Source organism: Primulina huaijiensis, chromosome 15 (genome assembly GCF_012295235.1).
Source record: "Primulina huaijiensis isolate GDHJ02 chromosome 15, ASM1229523v2, whole genome shotgun sequence".
NCBI lineage: Eukaryota > Viridiplantae > Streptophyta > Magnoliopsida > Lamiales > Gesneriaceae > Primulina > Primulina huaijiensis.
This window is the reverse complement of record NC_133320.1, coordinates 23,683,527-23,700,537: the sequence shown is the minus strand read 5'-3', so window position 1 is coordinate 23,700,537 and position 17,011 is coordinate 23,683,527. Positions and strand designations below refer to the sequence as shown.

General features: G+C 36.1%; 3 protein-coding genes and 1 non-coding gene across 6 annotated transcripts; 2 read left to right on the top strand and 2 right to left on the bottom strand.

Annotated features, from left to right (window-relative positions):
• Window positions 1–283: 283 nt before the first annotated feature.
• Window positions 284–4,238, bottom strand: LOC140958588 (uncharacterized). The gene is made up of 7 exons (XM_073416091.1): window positions 2,421–4,238; window positions 2,016–2,106; window positions 1,763–1,920; window positions 1,580–1,634; window positions 1,413–1,492; window positions 1,243–1,336; window positions 284–1,159 (listed from the first exon to the last, which is right to left on the bottom strand). Exons 1-7 carry the CDS (start codon window positions 3,996–3,998, stop codon window positions 450–452), a joined length of 2,766 nt encoding a protein of 921 aa, XP_073272192.1. The 5' UTR covers window positions 3,999–4,238; the 3' UTR covers window positions 284–449.
• A 1,680-nt stretch (window positions 4,239–5,918) lies between these two features.
• Window positions 5,919–9,130, top strand: LOC140959679 (actin-like). 3 transcript variants are annotated; one of them, XM_073417629.1, is made up of 5 exons: window positions 5,919–5,996; window positions 6,916–6,987; window positions 7,114–7,507; window positions 8,161–8,774; window positions 8,870–9,130. In XM_073417629.1, exons 2-5 carry the CDS (start codon window positions 6,928–6,930, stop codon window positions 8,933–8,935), a joined length of 1,134 nt encoding a protein of 377 aa, XP_073273730.1. In that variant the 5' UTR covers window positions 5,919–5,996; window positions 6,916–6,927; the 3' UTR covers window positions 8,936–9,130. The 3 variants fall into 3 exon arrangements, with proteins under 3 accessions (XP_073273730.1, XP_073273729.1, XP_073273731.1); XM_073417628.1 differs by having other exon boundaries at window positions 5,952–6,071; XM_073417630.1 differs by lacking the exon at window positions 5,919–5,996 and adding an exon at window positions 6,148–6,170.
• Window positions 9,131–11,466: 2,336 nt separating this feature from the next.
• LOC140960442 (probable protein phosphatase 2C 23) lies at window positions 11,467–14,321 on the bottom strand. The gene is made up of 4 exons (XM_073418708.1): window positions 12,742–14,321; window positions 12,521–12,634; window positions 11,943–12,207; window positions 11,467–11,836 (listed from the first exon to the last, which is right to left on the bottom strand). Exons 1-4 carry the CDS (start codon window positions 14,131–14,133, stop codon window positions 11,721–11,723), a joined length of 1,887 nt encoding a protein of 628 aa, XP_073274809.1. The 5' UTR covers window positions 14,134–14,321; the 3' UTR covers window positions 11,467–11,720.
• A 2,551-nt stretch (window positions 14,322–16,872) lies between these two features.
• Window positions 16,873–16,945, top strand: TRNAK-CUU (transfer RNA lysine (anticodon CUU)). The gene has a single exon. It is a non-coding gene; the product is annotated as a tRNA-Lys (tRNA).
• Window positions 16,946–17,011: the final 66 nt, after the last annotated feature.

Below are 17,011 nucleotides of genomic sequence, written 5' to 3'. Positions count from 1 at the left end.
CCCGCTTGAGGAATTGGGTTGGGCTCAATTTTTGGAAGTGGACTTGTAGACCAAACACTAAGCCCGTTCAATGTTGCTGAAAAAGAAGCAGGACGAGGTTTCTGCATGATGATATGTGCCAAGTATGTTTGAAGAAGAAAATACGTTAGCTTTGCAATTTCTGTCTTCCGGTTGATTTAGGAGTTTGTAATAGCAAAACTTTGAAATACTTTTTTATTTTTCCTTCCTGATAACAAATGCTGAGGGGTCATTTATTATATGTTTTCTATCAAGGAATGGTAATTCATCAGTTTTCACTGTTGGTGTGTTGAGATTTATATCCTTTTCTGAACTAATTGCGAGCATCGTGAAATTAGAAAAAGTTCCTCGCCAGAGAAAAGGAAACATGGTTTCTTGAAGAAATCTGTATTTGCTGTTGAGAGTAACAAAACTCAGATCAACCTAACAAGCTAGTGGTCTTTAAAAAGATTTGCCTGACGACTAACTTTGACAGGGAGTCCAAAATTCTGGTAAACCCGTAGCTCACCTCCCAAGCTTGCTGTAACAACCACCATTCCCCATGCTGTTGCATGAACAGTTTGGCTGCTGCCCCCATCAAACAAATTCCAAGAAGACGACCAAGACTGGGACGCAGAACTTCCTGAAGCAGAAATGGAGGACGGGTCATCGTACCTGAGAGATTGTGAGGACGAACCAAAAGACTCACTCACGCCGATGCCTGGATCTATGCGAGAAGAATTAGCGAAATCGTCTTCTGCAGAACTTGTTATACGCTCAAGTATATTGATTTTCTTGGGAAGAGGTGGCAAATGCCTCCTACTAATCGCACCAGCCAATCTATTGTCTTCTTTGGTGGGAGAATTACTAAGAGACTGTGGTGGTGTAGCATTGGACCGTTTCGAATGCCTTTTAGAGTGTATTTCCACTATAGGTGCCTCGTTTCTTACACTACCAGGCCATGGAATTGCAACCGATACATCTTTACAATTGAAGTGCTCATGGGCATGGATTGTTACTCCAGCTCTTCCTTTCCCACCACCTGGATTCTTGGATTCGTCGAGCTTCCAGATATAGACCTGAGAGTCTTCACTGGCGCTGATGATGTGTTTTCCATCTGGACTGAAAGAAGCTGATATCTGGCTGCTGGTATTCCGAAATCCTGTGTGGTAAATGAGTTTTTGTGTGTGTTATGATTACATTATTTCCTGAAGTTTCAAATGGATGTTTTTAAACCAACCATACCTCTAAGTTTTTGGACGAGCTCTAACCCATTCAGGATTCGGATTCGAGAATCAGCTGAAGTAATGAGAACTTCAGACGAGTTCGAAGGAGAGAACTGTGGAGGAAAAAAAAATTAGTCACTCATTACCAATTTCTATATGGGGATGGAGCTGTAGGTTATATATGCCCACCTGAAAACCTGTAATTTTTTTCGCTTGAACCTTCTTCTTCTTCTTGATTTCGATTTGATCTTTTTGTTCCAATTTGCAATCTATGTTAAAAAAACACATCAAACATAAGATCTTAATTTGTGGGCATAACATGTTTACGAACATTTCAATTTGTCAGCAATTCTTACCTGCATCAATACTATATGTTCGATAGCTACCTTTGTGAGAACCGATGACAGCACCCTTCAAATATGGGCGGAACTAATTTCAGTGCATTATAATGTATTTTTGTTGAATGAATGAAACAACCATATATGTAATGTTTTCATCGAAAATTTTATATTATACCGTTGATAATTCTTGTAAGGTACCTGGCCATCAGGAGTGTAGCAAGCAGCTGTTACCATTTCATTAAGATCTGTCCAATCCACAACTTGACGGTCTGGTACGCTCCAAATTCGAACCTTTGCATCAAGCGAACCACTGATGAAGTAATCGTCGTTAACTGGATTGAACTGTATGCAGGTTACTGCCATACCATATTCTCATTATAACCAAATTGTGATGATCCATGTAAATAATTTGATTTGTGATTGATGAATGCTCTATAATATTGCATCTCACCATAGTCATTGTGTGCAAACATCTTTAAACAGCTTTTAGATTCCAAGTCCCACATCCTAACTGTCTTGTCCATCGAAGATGAAAGCAGTAGCTACATGGATTATTAGATTCTGAGTTAACTTTGATAAACATTGATAACATTTTTAAACAATCGAACTGAAAGATCCCCTTCATAATTGGTTTACCCGATCTATTTGTGAAAAATTTCATAAAGCTTTGAGTAATTAAACACAAAATTCAGACAGGTTCTAAAAACTAAGCAAATAAATCTCTTCTTTCTCGAATAACTATATTATATTTTTTCGGCCTTGTGATAAACGAATGTCTTAAAATATTTCTTGGTTTTAGTCTATCTGATGTGTTCTTTGTCCATTTTTAATATTAACTACGGTAGATGAAGCTGACCTGAGATTTCGACCATGAGAGATCCAATACATCATCTTGGTGACCTTGGAAAGTGCATACTGGTTTTTCTGAAAGTGCAAACACCGTTTCTGGCACATTAACATAGTCGGGTATTTTGTGGCCCTTTTTCTTATTGGTCTTTCCTTTTTTCCTCCTTTCAGATGGCGTAGGAGTAATCTCTGCAAGTGGAGGCCGTTCTGAAATAGTGCCAGCCATAGGGTGAACAGGTGTGCCACCAAATGAACTTGAATCATCTCCTAATCTCGCGGACATGACATCACATTCCTGCACTTCCCACACATGGATCATCCTATCTTCTCCTGCACTTGCTAGGAAACGTGCATCATAACTGAATCTGATTGTCCATATTGATCCTGAATGGGCTTGAATCACTTGAGACATGTGCAATGCTGTGAATTCTTTGTAGGATTTCCCCTGTTGAGGAGCTTTAACCCATTGAGATGATGCAGTCTTGGGATCTTTCTGGTCTAGTACTACTGAAGCTGAATGCTCTTGTTCTCTGTCTACTATTAATCCACTCATTGAATTTGTTACCCCCAGCTTGATGTTTTTCAATATTGCAGCACCCCTTCGCTTACTGTTTCTGAAACTCTTAGAAAGGTAAGAGTTTTGGGCCATTTTATTTCCATTTTCATGGATACATCTTGATCCATTTTCACGACGCATCAGCTCCTTCACGACAGGTGAATATCCAACAGACCTTTCAAACTCCTCCATCGTAAGCTGCTTCCCGGTCTGAACATCACTCAACTTATTCCACATTCCCTCTTCATTGTACTCTTTCACTATAAACTCCTTTCCAGTGTCCAAGTTCTTTATCAAGAAGAACGAACCAAACGCCCCATCTGATAACATAGATTGCATTGCCTCGCTAGGCGGCATTGATGTTCTGTTTTTCGACCTTCTTGGAGATATTCTAACAGTATTTGTGTATTGACACACACCTAAACTTAACCCGAATTGCCCTGATGATGTTCTCGTGAGACGCTGTTTTGATTCGGGGCCGATAATCTCCTCTTTTCGCTGTTTTGTTTTTGCAGAAAATGCTTCTATATCACCATCTGATCTCGACCTGACAAGCACAAGTGGCATAGAATGTGAAGGCTCTTCTGGTTTTAATTCTTCTGTGGAACAAGACTCCACCTTTGATGTGGAAACATTTGCATTCCTTGCATCATCCCTTCTAGAAATAGTTCGAACGACTTTCGAGCTGGCAAGCCTGAGGACTTCTTTATTGCTTGACAACCCCATCCCTTGTAAAAGGCGCTTGCGCCTCTCATTGATATCTCCTGGTTCAGCCATCCACATGCCATAGCCATCCATCAAAGATGAAGGCTTTCTAATAGAGACGATAGAGCGGATGCTTTTGATCGTGGCCGAAGAGACATCCGAAACAAAAGACATCCGGCTATCCTCAAAATCATCATCATCTGACCCTGAAGAGGCCAACTCCAATGAAACAGCTGAAGATATCCGGTCAAAAGACTCGAAGAAACGGTCGTCGTCGTCGTCGTCTCCGAGACCATCCCAATTCATGGTTAGTGTTCTTCGATCCATCGTAGCACATTTCTCAAAATTCCGAATAAAAATAATCCGAGCAAGAACCTGAAAACAATCAAGAATTATCCATTTGGAATTTGTTCCATCATTTTAATCACAGGAAAAATTGTTCAAGAACGAACATTGTTTGGTGAATTCTTGGCAAGAGAGTAAGAAGTGGAAAATAGAGAAGAGGAAGGGAGCAAAAAAAGGGACATTAGCATACAACGTTACATTTGTCTGAAGAAATGGAGAAGTGAACGACAAAATGTCGTATAACTCTTGCCTCTCCTCACGTAGAATATGTAATAATAATAATTAATGCATGATCTGATTTTGATTAAGCTCCGTAATAATTGCATAATTTATTTATTATTGTACGACCTTAGAATCCTAGCTACCATGTTACCCATTTGACTTTGCATCGTGCTGATTACCTAATTAATGCTATTATTAAATAAATGACATCATAATTGTTGCATCCCACGAAAATAAGTTAAATTCCCCTCTCAGGGTATTGATAAGTTAAATAATATTAATTTAATAAACTTATATTCTCTTATTAGTTATATTCTGCGTTGGAAGAACCTTAAAATTATATTTAATTGGAATGTCAAAAGACATATTTAATGGGCTATACATCTATATTTTTCCAGCCCTTTAATCTTTTAATAATTTTTTTGACATGTTAATTTTGTGTTATAAATCTCTTATCTTATCAGATTTATTAAAAAATATTATTATTTATATCAAACATATTATTTTTTACTTCAAATATAAAATATGTCAACCCATTTTACTACATAAATCCTTGCGACCGCTTTATACATACCTCCTCCAGCCGATTTGGCCCCACCATTGATTTCTGTTAGATTTTTTATATTTTAAAAGTAATAAATAATTATAAAGATTGAATGTGTTACATACGATATGTGTGCAGATTGCTAATATAAGTTCTCGAACATGCATGATATAAAATCAAATAGGGATATTCTTCATTGAAATTATCATAAATCTATTCGGGGACGAATATATCTATTTTACTATATCATTGAGAAATAGTTGAAATAATTATTTAGAGTATAAATTGAGTATTCGTAAAAATGACGTATGTCTTTCTTTCGTTTCCTATCATTATTATGTTATCATATAGGTATTTTATTGAGATTAACTAATTTGATTTGTTGGATTTTGATTTCTTTCCCAGATCTATCAATTAGTGCTGGAACAGTTGGTATCGTATAAAATCGTTGATTAGTGTTGAAAATGAATGATTCAAAAGGAAGAGAGGCAGATGAACAAAGATAGTTTTCTTGGTGTGAAGTGTGAAGAGCTTAAAAAAAATATGTTTTTCGTGAAACGAGTCGACCATATTTAACATGAAAATAATATTTTTTAATGAGTTGAGTCGAGTTGAAAATATATCTTATTAAATTAATCTGTGAGACTGTTTGATAAAAATTTTGTAATAAAAATATAGGATGCCCATCATAATGTGGAACCACTGGCTTTGCATTTTAGAAAGACTCCAAAATTCATCAACAGGGTTGTCGATAGGACTAAAATTAATTATTACATGTTTATATAATGTTTTATGTTAATTAATAACAAATCCATTTAATAATTATATTATTTGAAATTCGTTCTACTTGTGCAACTAATGAGTAAATAAGTAAGATATGAATGTAATATTTAATTTATTATTTCATTGTTAATGATAAAACTATAATCAAAATTCATCGATTTCAATTCGCCAAATAGAATGATAAAGAGGGCAGATTTATTGTGATATATAATTTAAAAATTAAAACAAAGGGCGAGATTATATACCACAAATCAATATCAGAGATGAACGTTAATTGAAAAATGATTACAAGCCCAATGGGCCATGATATGGGCCTGGACCATAACAATATGTCTGTTTTTCAATAAATGCTTTTCTTCTATATATAGGAATTATTTGTAGTAAGGCACGAGTCTATCGGAGATCAAGCGGCACTCTAGTGGAATTTACTGGTAAAATTTCGATAGCATTTTGCATTCACTCGTTCCCATTTTGGATCAGCAACATTCTCTCGCTCTCGAAACACGGTAATCTTTCCTCCGTAGGTTTTCTTTATTAGTACTCAAAAAGGTGATCGACTTCTCTTTTTGATTCTGAATTCGTGATCTCTTTTTGTTGTGCGTAAGGTCGTGGTCTTGTTCGGATCATCATTTGCTTTTCCTTTATTTCCTCCGCCTTTTTGGATAAATTTCGATTTCATGTACTTATTTTACTGTGAATGTATGAGATCTCTGGTCAGATAATGTTTAAGTGGGGGAATGCTGCACGATTAAATTTTGAATTTCGTTTTAATTGTTGAAATTGCGATTGATATGATCTCTACAATAGAGGAGGATTTCATGCGGATATTCATCTTTCGATAAATCTGACTAACTGCTTTATATTGTTGGATTCTCTGGGTAAAATGTTCTGTTAATAACAAACAAAACAAGAAAAGAAGGGTGAAAAATGCTAATTATGTCACATTGTTTTTTATGCCATTTTCCTTTATTAATTTAATTTTTCTTTGTTAATAGACATCTATTTCAGAAAATAGCCCTTCAGGGTGGCTATGGTTTTTCACTTTCTGCAGTGGCGTTTTACGTTGTTTAGATTTGGTCATGTGGTATGTAGGTTTTGGCTCATGTCTTGTAGCATATTTATGTTCCTTTTATGCAACCAAGACCTTTTATGTTTGTGTACAATCAAGTAGAATGCATAAATTTGTATCCGTTTATCAATAGCAAGGCAGGGTAAATAATTTCCGGAAAGGTGATTGATCGGTCACACAGCTGCTGATGGGCTTCTGAATCATGAACTGTGATAGATTGTGTTTTCATTTTAATTAAACTTTATAGTATTGATGGTACCTGTAATTTTCTTTCCCTGCAGGTGAACGGGTAAATGGCGGATACTGAGGACATTCAACCACTTGTGTGCGATAATGGCACGGGAATGGTCAAGGTAATTATAATTCTAGTTATGCTTCCGATCCTGTTTATCTGCATATATTTGGATGAAATTCCTGTTTTAATAGGAAAGAATCATGTCTAATTGCATCCTTCTTATCGTGATTACTGATGAATTTAGGCTGGATTCGCTGGAGATGATGCTCCAAGGGCTGTCTTTCCCAGCATTATTGGTCGCCCACGACACACAGGGGTGATGGTTGGCATGGGGCAGAAAGATGCGTATGTTGGGGATGAGGCCCAGTCCAAGCGTGGTATTTTAACTTTGAAGTACCCTATTGAACATGGCATCGTTAGTAATTGGGATGACATGGAGAAGATCTGGCACCATACTTTCTATAATGAACTCCGTGTTGCTCCAGAGGAGCACCCAATTCTTCTCACAGAGGCACCCCTTAACCCAAAGGCAAATCGTGAGAAAATGACCCAGATAATGTTTGAAACCTTCAACTCCCCCGCCATGTACGTCGCTATTCAGGCAGTTCTGTCACTTTATGCCAGTGGCCGTACTACTGGTGAGTTGATTCAGTTTTATTCTCAAGATTTGTCTGCTTTTAATGGAAGTAGAGGAACAGAAGTGAAACTGTTTGGATTTGTTAGTGTCATTTGGTTTAAGTTATGACATTTTATGTGGTGACTAATTTAATTTCACATTTCCTTGGTGCTGAATGTGCAAACTGTTCAGAAATTTCTTGTGATGGACATCAATTAATACCGATAATATCTTATGCAAATCACAATTCAAGAGAGATTTTTTGTTTCATATTTGGAAATGATGACCCTTACTTCTCTTGAACCTGTTTTCTAGTCGCTTCAAAGTAAAATTTGAAAACAGTGATGAATATTGTGACATAGGAACAACGTGAGTATAGCCAGCCACTTGTTTAGTTGTATTATAAGCACCATTGGATAATATTTTTCTTTTTCTACTTGTTGCTTGAATGTTTCCGAGTGGCTGTATTGATGAAAATCGTGCAATCTTTCCCATGAGACGGGAGCTTTATAAAACCATTTTTTTATTTCCATGTTTTTAGATTATTTGGTGTGCCAACATGAAATCACCTTTGAATCTCTAAACACATTACTAAAGACATCCTGGTACCATTTTTAATAAGCAAATCTCATCTACTTGTATCGTGTTTTTAAGTAATCACTTACTTTTGTGCAGGCATCGTTATGGATTCTGGGGACGGTGTCAGTCACACAGTCCCCATTTATGAAGGCTATGCCCTGCCCCATGCTATTCTTCGTCTTGACCTAGCTGGTCGTGACCTCACTGAACAGTTGGCCAAAATCCTAACAGAACGTGGCTACAGTTTCACTACCTCTGCTGAGAAGGAAATTGTCAGGGACATGAAAGAGAAGCTGACATACATTGCTCTCGATTTTGAGCAAGAAATGGAAACTGCAAAGACAAGCTCATCTATCGAAAAGAACTTCGAGCTACCTGATGGGCAAGTGATCACTATCGGAAACGAGCGTTTCCGATGCCCTGAAGTCCTTTTCCAACCTTCCATGATTGGAATGGAAGCTGCTGGTATCCACGAGACCACATACAATTCCATAATGAAATGTGATGTTGATATCAGGAAGGATCTTTACGGGAATGTCGTCCTGAGTGGTGGGTCTACCATGTTTCCCGGTATTGCTGACAGAATGAGCAAGGAAATCACCGCGCTGGCTCCCAGTAGCATGAAGATCAAAGTGGTGGCTCCGCCTGAAAGGAAATATAGTGTTTGGATCGGTGGATCCATCTTAGCTTCCCTCAGCACCTTCCAGCAAGTATGTCCGACCTTCATCAATATCATTTTCCATCTGACTTATTATTATAACTTTTTCATTATTACCGACTTTATTTTTGTTTTGCTTGGGTGCAGATGTGGATAGCAAAGGCAGAGTATGATGAATCAGGGCCATCGATTGTGCATAGGAAATGTTTCTGATCAGAAACAAACATGTGTGTTTTCAGCGTTCTTGATTTCAGCTTTTCATTTCCAAATTCATTGTGTTGGTTTTATTGTCTTTGTAATGGATTCAGGAGTATGTCAGTGTTGTGGTCTATGTTGATCTTTATTATGAATTTTTGGATGGACAGAGAATATTATTAAGCAATAGAGGATTATATATGTTTGTTACTATATTAAGATACTGATACTTCTTAGCACGTAAATGTATGCTGCCAAGGGTTTCTGCACTTATTTAATCATTATAATTATTTGGAAAACAGTGTGAAATTAGGATACTTCGACATTTGAATTAGAATTCCAGATTTTCCCATTTACATTTGAATTTTAGTTTGATCCAACTTCATACATCCACGCACCCATGATAAATAAAAATAGCTTTTGAACTTGTGAAATGGTGATACATGTCACTCCATCTTTAGATACTATGGTTTGGCTAATGAATTTTTGTTTCCATGGAATACATAGTAGCGCTCACGATGAACATTAGTGGTGCATTTGAGATGTTTGGATTGGAATTATGTTTTGGATACTTGTGTATTATTATGCTTCCAGATGAGTACTGACTCACTCTCAGTTTTTCATGAATAATGCTCCTTTGTTTATGTATCAAATGAAATGTGCAATTTGGTGACGATTAACCAACCATTAAAGTGAACACTCATTGTATAGAACAGAGTTTTGTATCCGGTGTTGTACATAACACTATTATTGGATCAAGTAGATCTCGTGTGTGGTCCACATGATCCAACGACTGCATCGTGCACATCACCATGTGTACCGTGCACCGCATAGGATCCTAATTCATATAATAGAGTGAGTTTGTGGATATATCCAATGGTTGATACTCTTATTCGGGATTATACGGATTCCCTGAGCTAATATGGTGCGGAAGTTATTTTTGTGTTTAATGCTCATTTTTCCTGATATAAACGTTTCGAATGTGATTTTGACTTGTTTAATTGATTGTTTATTCTGATGTTTAAATTTCAAAACATCTCCTTCAGCAGAAATCAATACGATTTATGTCTTTGAAATTGTTAATTTCAAATCAATCTTTGGAACTTAGTAATTTAAAATTTTAGCCGACTCAATTCCTTTTTTGGTTTTAGAAATTTGACTTTTGAATACGTATTGAGATGAGAAATATAGTGTATTTTCGGTTTCTTTTTAGGAAAATTAAAATTTATAATATTGATAAAAAAAAAAACAAGAAAAGTTGAACAAAAATAACAAAATGTTTTCAAAAAACAAAAACAATTGCCCTAAAATTTTAAAACCTCGTATGCTTTGTGAAAGTTTTCTAGTAAAATTTTATAGAGCAATTCTTTGTGAGACGGACTCACGAATCTTTATCTGTGAGACGGGTCAACCCTACAGATATTCACAATAAAAAAATAATACTATTAACATAAAAAGTAATACTTTTTCATAGATGACCCAAATAAGAGATCCGTCTCACAAAATACAATCTGTGAGATCGTCTCACACAAATTTTTTCTAATTTTATATTTTCAAACAAAAAGTTAGGCAAACTTGGAACAGTTTACATCACCTTGAAAATAAGGTAAATTGTGCTTTGACATATTTGATTATTTCCGAATCTGCCCGCCTATTCAAAACCAAGAAACCAAGGGACGCAGAATTAAATAAAATTGCTATAAATTATTGTGGCTGAAACGTTCTACACCATGTGGGTTTGACAAATGCGAAATTCTAGTTTACCGCCATTTAAAGTCACCAAAAAATTCAACTACTTCCCCAAAGTGTAGAAACCCTTCAATTTGGATTTGCTCTACTTAAATCACAAAGGGTCCATAGTATTTATTGACATGGTATTTCCGAAATTATTTCTCTCTTTTTTTAATGACACAAATATTTGAAATTTGTAAAAATAATGAAGATTTTTTTTTAATCAATGATGGTGATAGTATTCAACATTGAAGTATGATAATAAATATATCACGAGACGTCAGAGGCACCAAAACCACAAGTAAAGTACTCCATAATGTTGACATAATCATTCATGAATCTACACTTCCATTTATTAAATACCTACCAATCTCAATTCTTCCAACCAAAAGACTGATTCAACTATTAAATACACTCTCCATTCAAACTTTTGCTTTTTTATATTAAGAAATCAGCTAATTATATAAATGTTTTCATGAATCAAAACATCCATCTCCTCAATAAAGATGAAAATTTTATTATTATTTTCTCAACTTTGTTTTGCACAAGAAAGATTCAAAAGTCTGCAAAACCCACAATACAAATGTTTCTAAAGATTGCTGAAATATTATGCACTTTTTTGAAAAATAGCTCCGGTAAGACTTTTATATGCCACAAAAGTAAGTATGTATTTACCACAATTCAGAGTACCATGCCCGAATACATGGAATCTGTGCATAAAATAGAAGAGATAATTCAAGCATACGTTAATTTTTTTAACCAGAAGAAATACTCTCGTGATATTTAAGTGGCATGGGAACATATTAAAACAAGAAACAAAAAACAAAAGAATCTTCGCCTCTCTTTGAATTCACGAGTTTAGATTTACATTTCTACAAGGAAAATTTAAAGCTGATCAGAACTACTAGTTTTCAAGTTTTATATAGCATGAATTTTAAGGGGAAAATTTTGGGGATGTCGGCATTTACAAATCCCCAGCAACTGGTATGGTATATCACACATTTACAATAATAATAAAGCTTCCTATATATTTTTTTCTTGGTTGTATGTGTGTGTCTGATTCCTAACCTAGTCACACGGAAGATCGCCATATCCTCCCTTCGAATGAAATAATGATAATCGAGACGTCATCGTGGTATTTGCGACGATCCCCTTGTGGGATATCGAGTAATTCACGAAAATCCATGCCTGCCAATTCAATCAAAAGTTCATGGTTATCAGATAAAGAATTTTTTTTCTAAAAAAATATAGTATTATTTTTCCATGAAATGGTGTCAAGAATTCGGAGTTATACCGGCTTTTTTAGCAGCACGGAACAGCACTTCTTCGACCAGATGCTGAGCTGGATCGCCCTCTGGGAAAGTTGACATGAACATCTCGACTTCAGAGACAGCTTCTTGGTTAGTGAAGTACTGGTAAAGGCCATCAGATGATAGGATCAAGAACTTGTCTATGGGATCTAATCTGTAGTGGCATAGAGACGGTGAGCACGTGATGTAAGGGTGCGTTCCGACGTAATCGATTCTGAACATCTCGAGTAGTGCATTGTTCCATTTGGGCTGTAAAAAACACATCCAATCAGAATATGTATTGAATTATCTGCAATTTGGAAGTTATGCATGCATAGAAATTCGTGAAGATTGCCCCAGATTATGCCACTAAAATGGATTGTAGAAGGGAACTATAACTGAAGGATTTCAAACCAGATAGCAACTCTAATGCCACATACAGATTGTTATACTGCTCAGGCAATCACAAGTTACATCCAACAATCTTTCTCTGAAAACATACTTATGGCAATCGATCTCATAGCTTGTTTATAATACCAAATATATTTGTTCACTACATTGCGCAACATAGACCATTGCATACCTGTTTGAGAAAGCCTGCCCCAAAAGCTCGGGTAACCTTTAAGGAACCTTTCACTCTATCATTATAAACAGCAAAAGCATCGTCTGGATGTGCATTTCTGATCCTTCGCACTTCCTATGATGATTAACAATTACCACATAAAAATTGAGCATGAGAACGAAAGAGCAAACAACAAAACGTAGAGCTTAAAGAAACAGAGACTAACTAAAATATGCTTCTACCTCTCTAACAGATGTGCTATGATCCATTGTTAGCTGACAAGAACTCAAATTGTGAGCGTGTTCGTATTCATAACCGTATAGTGATTCTTCGGATTGCTTCCTCATTTTCCCAACTTGAGAATCGGTCTTGGCTAACACAGCCCGACTGTCACCGACATTAAGCAAGTACACATCATCACCTTTCATCACCATCACCAGAACACAAGATCCCATCAAAGATAACTCGGGATTCTCCATTAGCATCATGTCTGCTATCTGTAAATACGATGCTTCGGTCTTCCTCAAGGCCTCGGATAACGCTTTCAACACCCCTAAATGATTAACCGCAGCAGGTTCCAGATAGAGCAATTTCTTCCTCAATTTCAAGTCCAGCTCCTCTCTTTCCTCACAATCCAAACTTTTAGAACAAAATGCCGAGCTATGAACCCCATTTTCACAAGACTCGAACTTATCACACCATAACAGCCCCTTAAGTTCCTTGGAAACATTGCAATAGAGATTGTTCAACAGAAAATCAGTAGCATCAGGGCCATTGAATCCATCATAAATCCCAACAAAAACCCAACTGTGTTCTTCGGAAACCACGATATGCACTCTGTCCTCACCTGCTTTGCCCTGTGCCCATTGCACGTTTTGACTGCCGAAAGATTCATTACCGACATCATCGTTATCATCAACTAAGCTGAATTGGCTGCTTAGATTATTGCTAGTAATCGTGCTGCTGCTATTACCACTCAAGGTAGCAGTATTGTTCTCTTTACTACTCGATTCTTTAGAGAAGCCAGGTCCCCGTAAAGATTTTGATATCAACCCTTTCAAGTTTTTTATCAGATCCCATTTATTGGATTTGGGCTTGTATCTTTGCAACTGGTCGATTTGATTCTCCAGAGGGCCAGAGATGAAGCTGCGTTCAATCGGACCGGACAAGAAACCGCGCTCAATCGGGCCAGACCCAAAACCTGGATTCCTTAAAATGGGGCCCGAACCTTGAACCGTATTCCTCAGAATTGGGCCGGACCTCACTGTGGAGGCGGAATTTCTCGGAATCGGCTGCAAGGGAATGGAAGAAAATAGTTGTGAGCTTTCAAAAGCTGATGCCTTGTCAATAGAAGTTAAGCCGTTGTCGCACGTATAAGGGTCCGTCGAGAGGTGAGTGAAAGCATTGGCGGATATGGAGGCGCCGGAGATGGTGCGGAAAGCCGCCGTTTGGCATGCCAAATCGTCGAAAGGTTGGGTTTTGTGAGGTGGGTCGGGTCGGATGTAGGCAAAAGAGTGACCTAACCCTTCATCCAGGGAATCCGACAAGCACACGGTGATATCGTGGCGACGGCGGGAAATCTCGCCTGGGTCTCCGGCGCAACAGAGGCTGAGTTTTCCTCCTCCATTGCCCATCTTCTCGAGAAATCTTTAAACCTCAACAGATACAAAAAAGTTATAAAGAGAGACTAAAAAACAGAGAGACCGAAGGGGAGGGTTGAATTCGGAAAAGCTGAAAGCTCACGGTTTAGTATTGGAGTTCGAGGAGAGAGAATCGGAGATGTGGAGAAGATAAATGACGTGAGAGAGAGTTGACTTTTAGATAGATTTGAAAAGTATTATTAAAATTTGATTTCTTTAATATGATTTTGGTGGGCAAAGGGTTGACAATAATAATGATATGTATCTGTGTGCTTATTCTGTCTTTCTAGAAACCGATATTTCCACCAATTTTTTATTTTATCTTAAAGATATGTGTATTTTATTCATATTTATAATAATAAATAATATATTTAACATAGAAAAAATATCTTATCATATATGATTATCAATATAACAAAATTGACTCAGAAGTCTGTCATATAAAATTTTTTGTGAATATTATGATATATGACGATGATACCAAAACTTTACATCGTGTTCCATCTGAAGAGCGGATCTTCAGATCCTCATAGGTGATTGGGTCGGGTTGGAATTATCAGCCTTGCACAGAGAGAAATAAGGTTAGGGGGCGTCGGAGAGTTTTTCCGACGTGACACCTCCGTTGCCTAAGTCAATCTGAGGAGCAAACTTTAAGATGCAATATAACGTTAAGTGAGTAATAGAGTGTTAATGAATCAAACCGTATACTAAGAGCTGATATTTATAGGGGGATGATGAGCTTTTCTGCTGGGATAAGACTCTTTTGGAGATACGATCCTCGCTTGGGATAAGAGATCTCAAACACTAGTACTCTATCTCACTGGCAGCTAGGAATTTATCCTTATCTTGTCTCGATTTATCCGTATCCCGCATTTGTTGGGTCACTTATCTCCTTCTCTCGATTTACCCGTATCCCGTATTTGTTGGATCATTTATCTCTTGATGAACGTACCTTCGCATTTCTCTTCCCCATTATGGACTTTCCGACCCCATGGGCGTGCTCGGAATTCTGGGCTAGGGGCTGTGGCCTTGGCTTCCTATCTTTTTAATGGGCTGGGAGTCATTTGGAGATGAGCTCGGATCTGCCCATATGCGCAAAATCTAGGTGGCATCACATGACAATATTATTTGGTAAAAAAATGCAAGAAGATAGAAATACGTCCATGTGTAATATATAATATAACTTTAACAAGTTAAAAAAAAGGGCAATTTAGTTTTATTATTGGAAGGAAGAGCAAATAAAAGGAAATTATGGTTTGGTTTATAATCTATTTTTAGAGTATAATATGTAGAAATTTATATTATTATTTGCATAGTTCATTCTTGAACAAAAATTTAAACTATATGAGATGCCCATTTCGTTGAGAAAACAAACAATTTTATAAGTATTTAATAAGATATAAAATTAATAGTTAATTTTATTTCTAAAATTATGTCTTAAGTAAGTACCAAAACCACGAAAATGAATTAAGGACTTTGACTTTAGAGAAAAAAAAACGTGCATGATGCATGCGTGAGATGGTAAAAAGGTTTGACTTTTTTGAAGTAGTGATTAAAATAGATACACGTAGTCCCTTGTAAATGAGGAGGCTTAGGCTCTTTTATTTGAGTCTCTTTCGTCTGTATTTCATATATTAATTAATTATGCAATATATACAAATACTCACGGACGTATGATTTTTGGTGAATTGAATAATCATTGATAATTAATTATTAAATTTAAAATATAAATAGAATACTTAATAATAATAAAAAAAATACTAATTTTGACTCCTTTTATTTGGAAAAGTTCAATCTGATAATCCAAAAGTCGTTTCGCGTCGTGCAAGCAATACTCCAACCTCGTCATCTCAAGGATAAAACAACATCCACACACGATCTTGAAGTTCGAAGCCCATACATTACGGCCCACCACTTAAAATCCCACATAGGTGAGACAATCAACGTAGCGTTTGGTTCATGTTATGAGATATATAATATGGAGATAAACAATATTTTGTAATAATAAAATAAATAGAAAATGATAGTTAATATAGTGTTTGATTTAATTGATTTGATTGATTAAATTTGAGATAATATGATATTACCATTTTGTCATTGTTGAAAATATTAATATAATATTAATAATATTATTTATTAAAGATAATATCGTAATTTCATTTTATTGATTTGATTGATGTGAGATAAATTATTACGAATTTGATTGATATGAAATAAATAATTACTAATTTGATTGATCGAGACAAATAATACTTGTACAAAACAAGTGATATGATATGATTATTTATATTAGTACTTACAAGTACTTGAACCAAACAGTACCCAAGAGTACGTACTCTACTCAACATGAGATGTAAAACTTTGCACATTTGTGAATTAAATGTAATCGCTATATCCTTCAAAGACAGCGAGAAACTTCTGAAAATGTAATCTAAAGCACATGAGAATATTCCATGTTTTAATAATTAATCAATAAATAAAGAGTGATAAAGGATGTTTTGACAAATTTCGTAGTACAAAACTTTTTTCTATTTTTTTCAATTAAAAAAATAAATAAAATATTAAATTAATAATAAATCTGAGAGATGCTGTTGCGAATTCTATTTTATTCAACTTGCAATATTTTTATAATTTTTTACATTATTTTTTAAAAACACTTTTTTTAATCATTGGAAATAAACTTATTGGAAAGAAATGTTTAAGAGTTATATAGGAGGGTGGCTTATTAAAAAAGCCCGTCTAGCTCAGTTGGTAGAGCGCAAGGCTCTTAACCTTGTGGTCGTGGGTTCGAGCCCCACGGTGGGCGATACATTTTTTCTCAATATATTTTATTCTCCCTAACGGGCCGTGCACTCCCACTGCGGACGGGCTT

Excerpts from the sequence above, each read along its gene's own strand:
- LOC140958588 (XM_073416091.1), bottom strand. The coding sequence starts at position 3,998 with ATGGATCGAAGAACACTAACCATGAATTGGGATGGTCTCGGAGACGAC. Across the intron at positions 1,635-1,762 it reads GCTACACTCCTGATGGCCAG|GGTGCTGTCATCGGTTCTCA; the intron begins GTACCTTACAAG and ends CCATATTTGAAG. Across the intron at positions 1,493-1,579 it reads AACATATAGTATTGATGCAG|ATTGCAAATTGGAACAAAAA; the intron begins GTAAGAATTGCT and ends TTTTTAACATAG.
- LOC140959679 (XM_073417629.1), top strand. The coding sequence starts at position 6,928 with ATGGCGGATACTGAGGACATTCAACCACTTGTGTGCGATAATGGCACG. Across the intron at positions 6,988-7,113 it reads ATGGCACGGGAATGGTCAAG|GCTGGATTCGCTGGAGATGA; the intron begins GTAATTATAATT and ends TGATGAATTTAG. Across the intron at positions 7,508-8,160 it reads TGCCAGTGGCCGTACTACTG|GCATCGTTATGGATTCTGGG; the intron begins GTGAGTTGATTC and ends ACTTTTGTGCAG.
- LOC140960442 (XM_073418708.1), bottom strand. The coding sequence starts at position 14,133 with ATGGGCAATGGAGGAGGAAAACTCAGCCTCTGTTGCGCCGGAGACCCA. Across the intron at positions 12,635-12,741 it reads ATAGCACATCTGTTAGAGAG|GAAGTGCGAAGGATCAGAAA; the intron begins GTAGAAGCATAT and ends TAATCATCATAG. Across the intron at positions 11,837-11,942 it reads CCGTGCTGCTAAAAAAGCCG|GCATGGATTTTCGTGAATTA; the intron begins GTATAACTCCGA and ends TTGAATTGGCAG.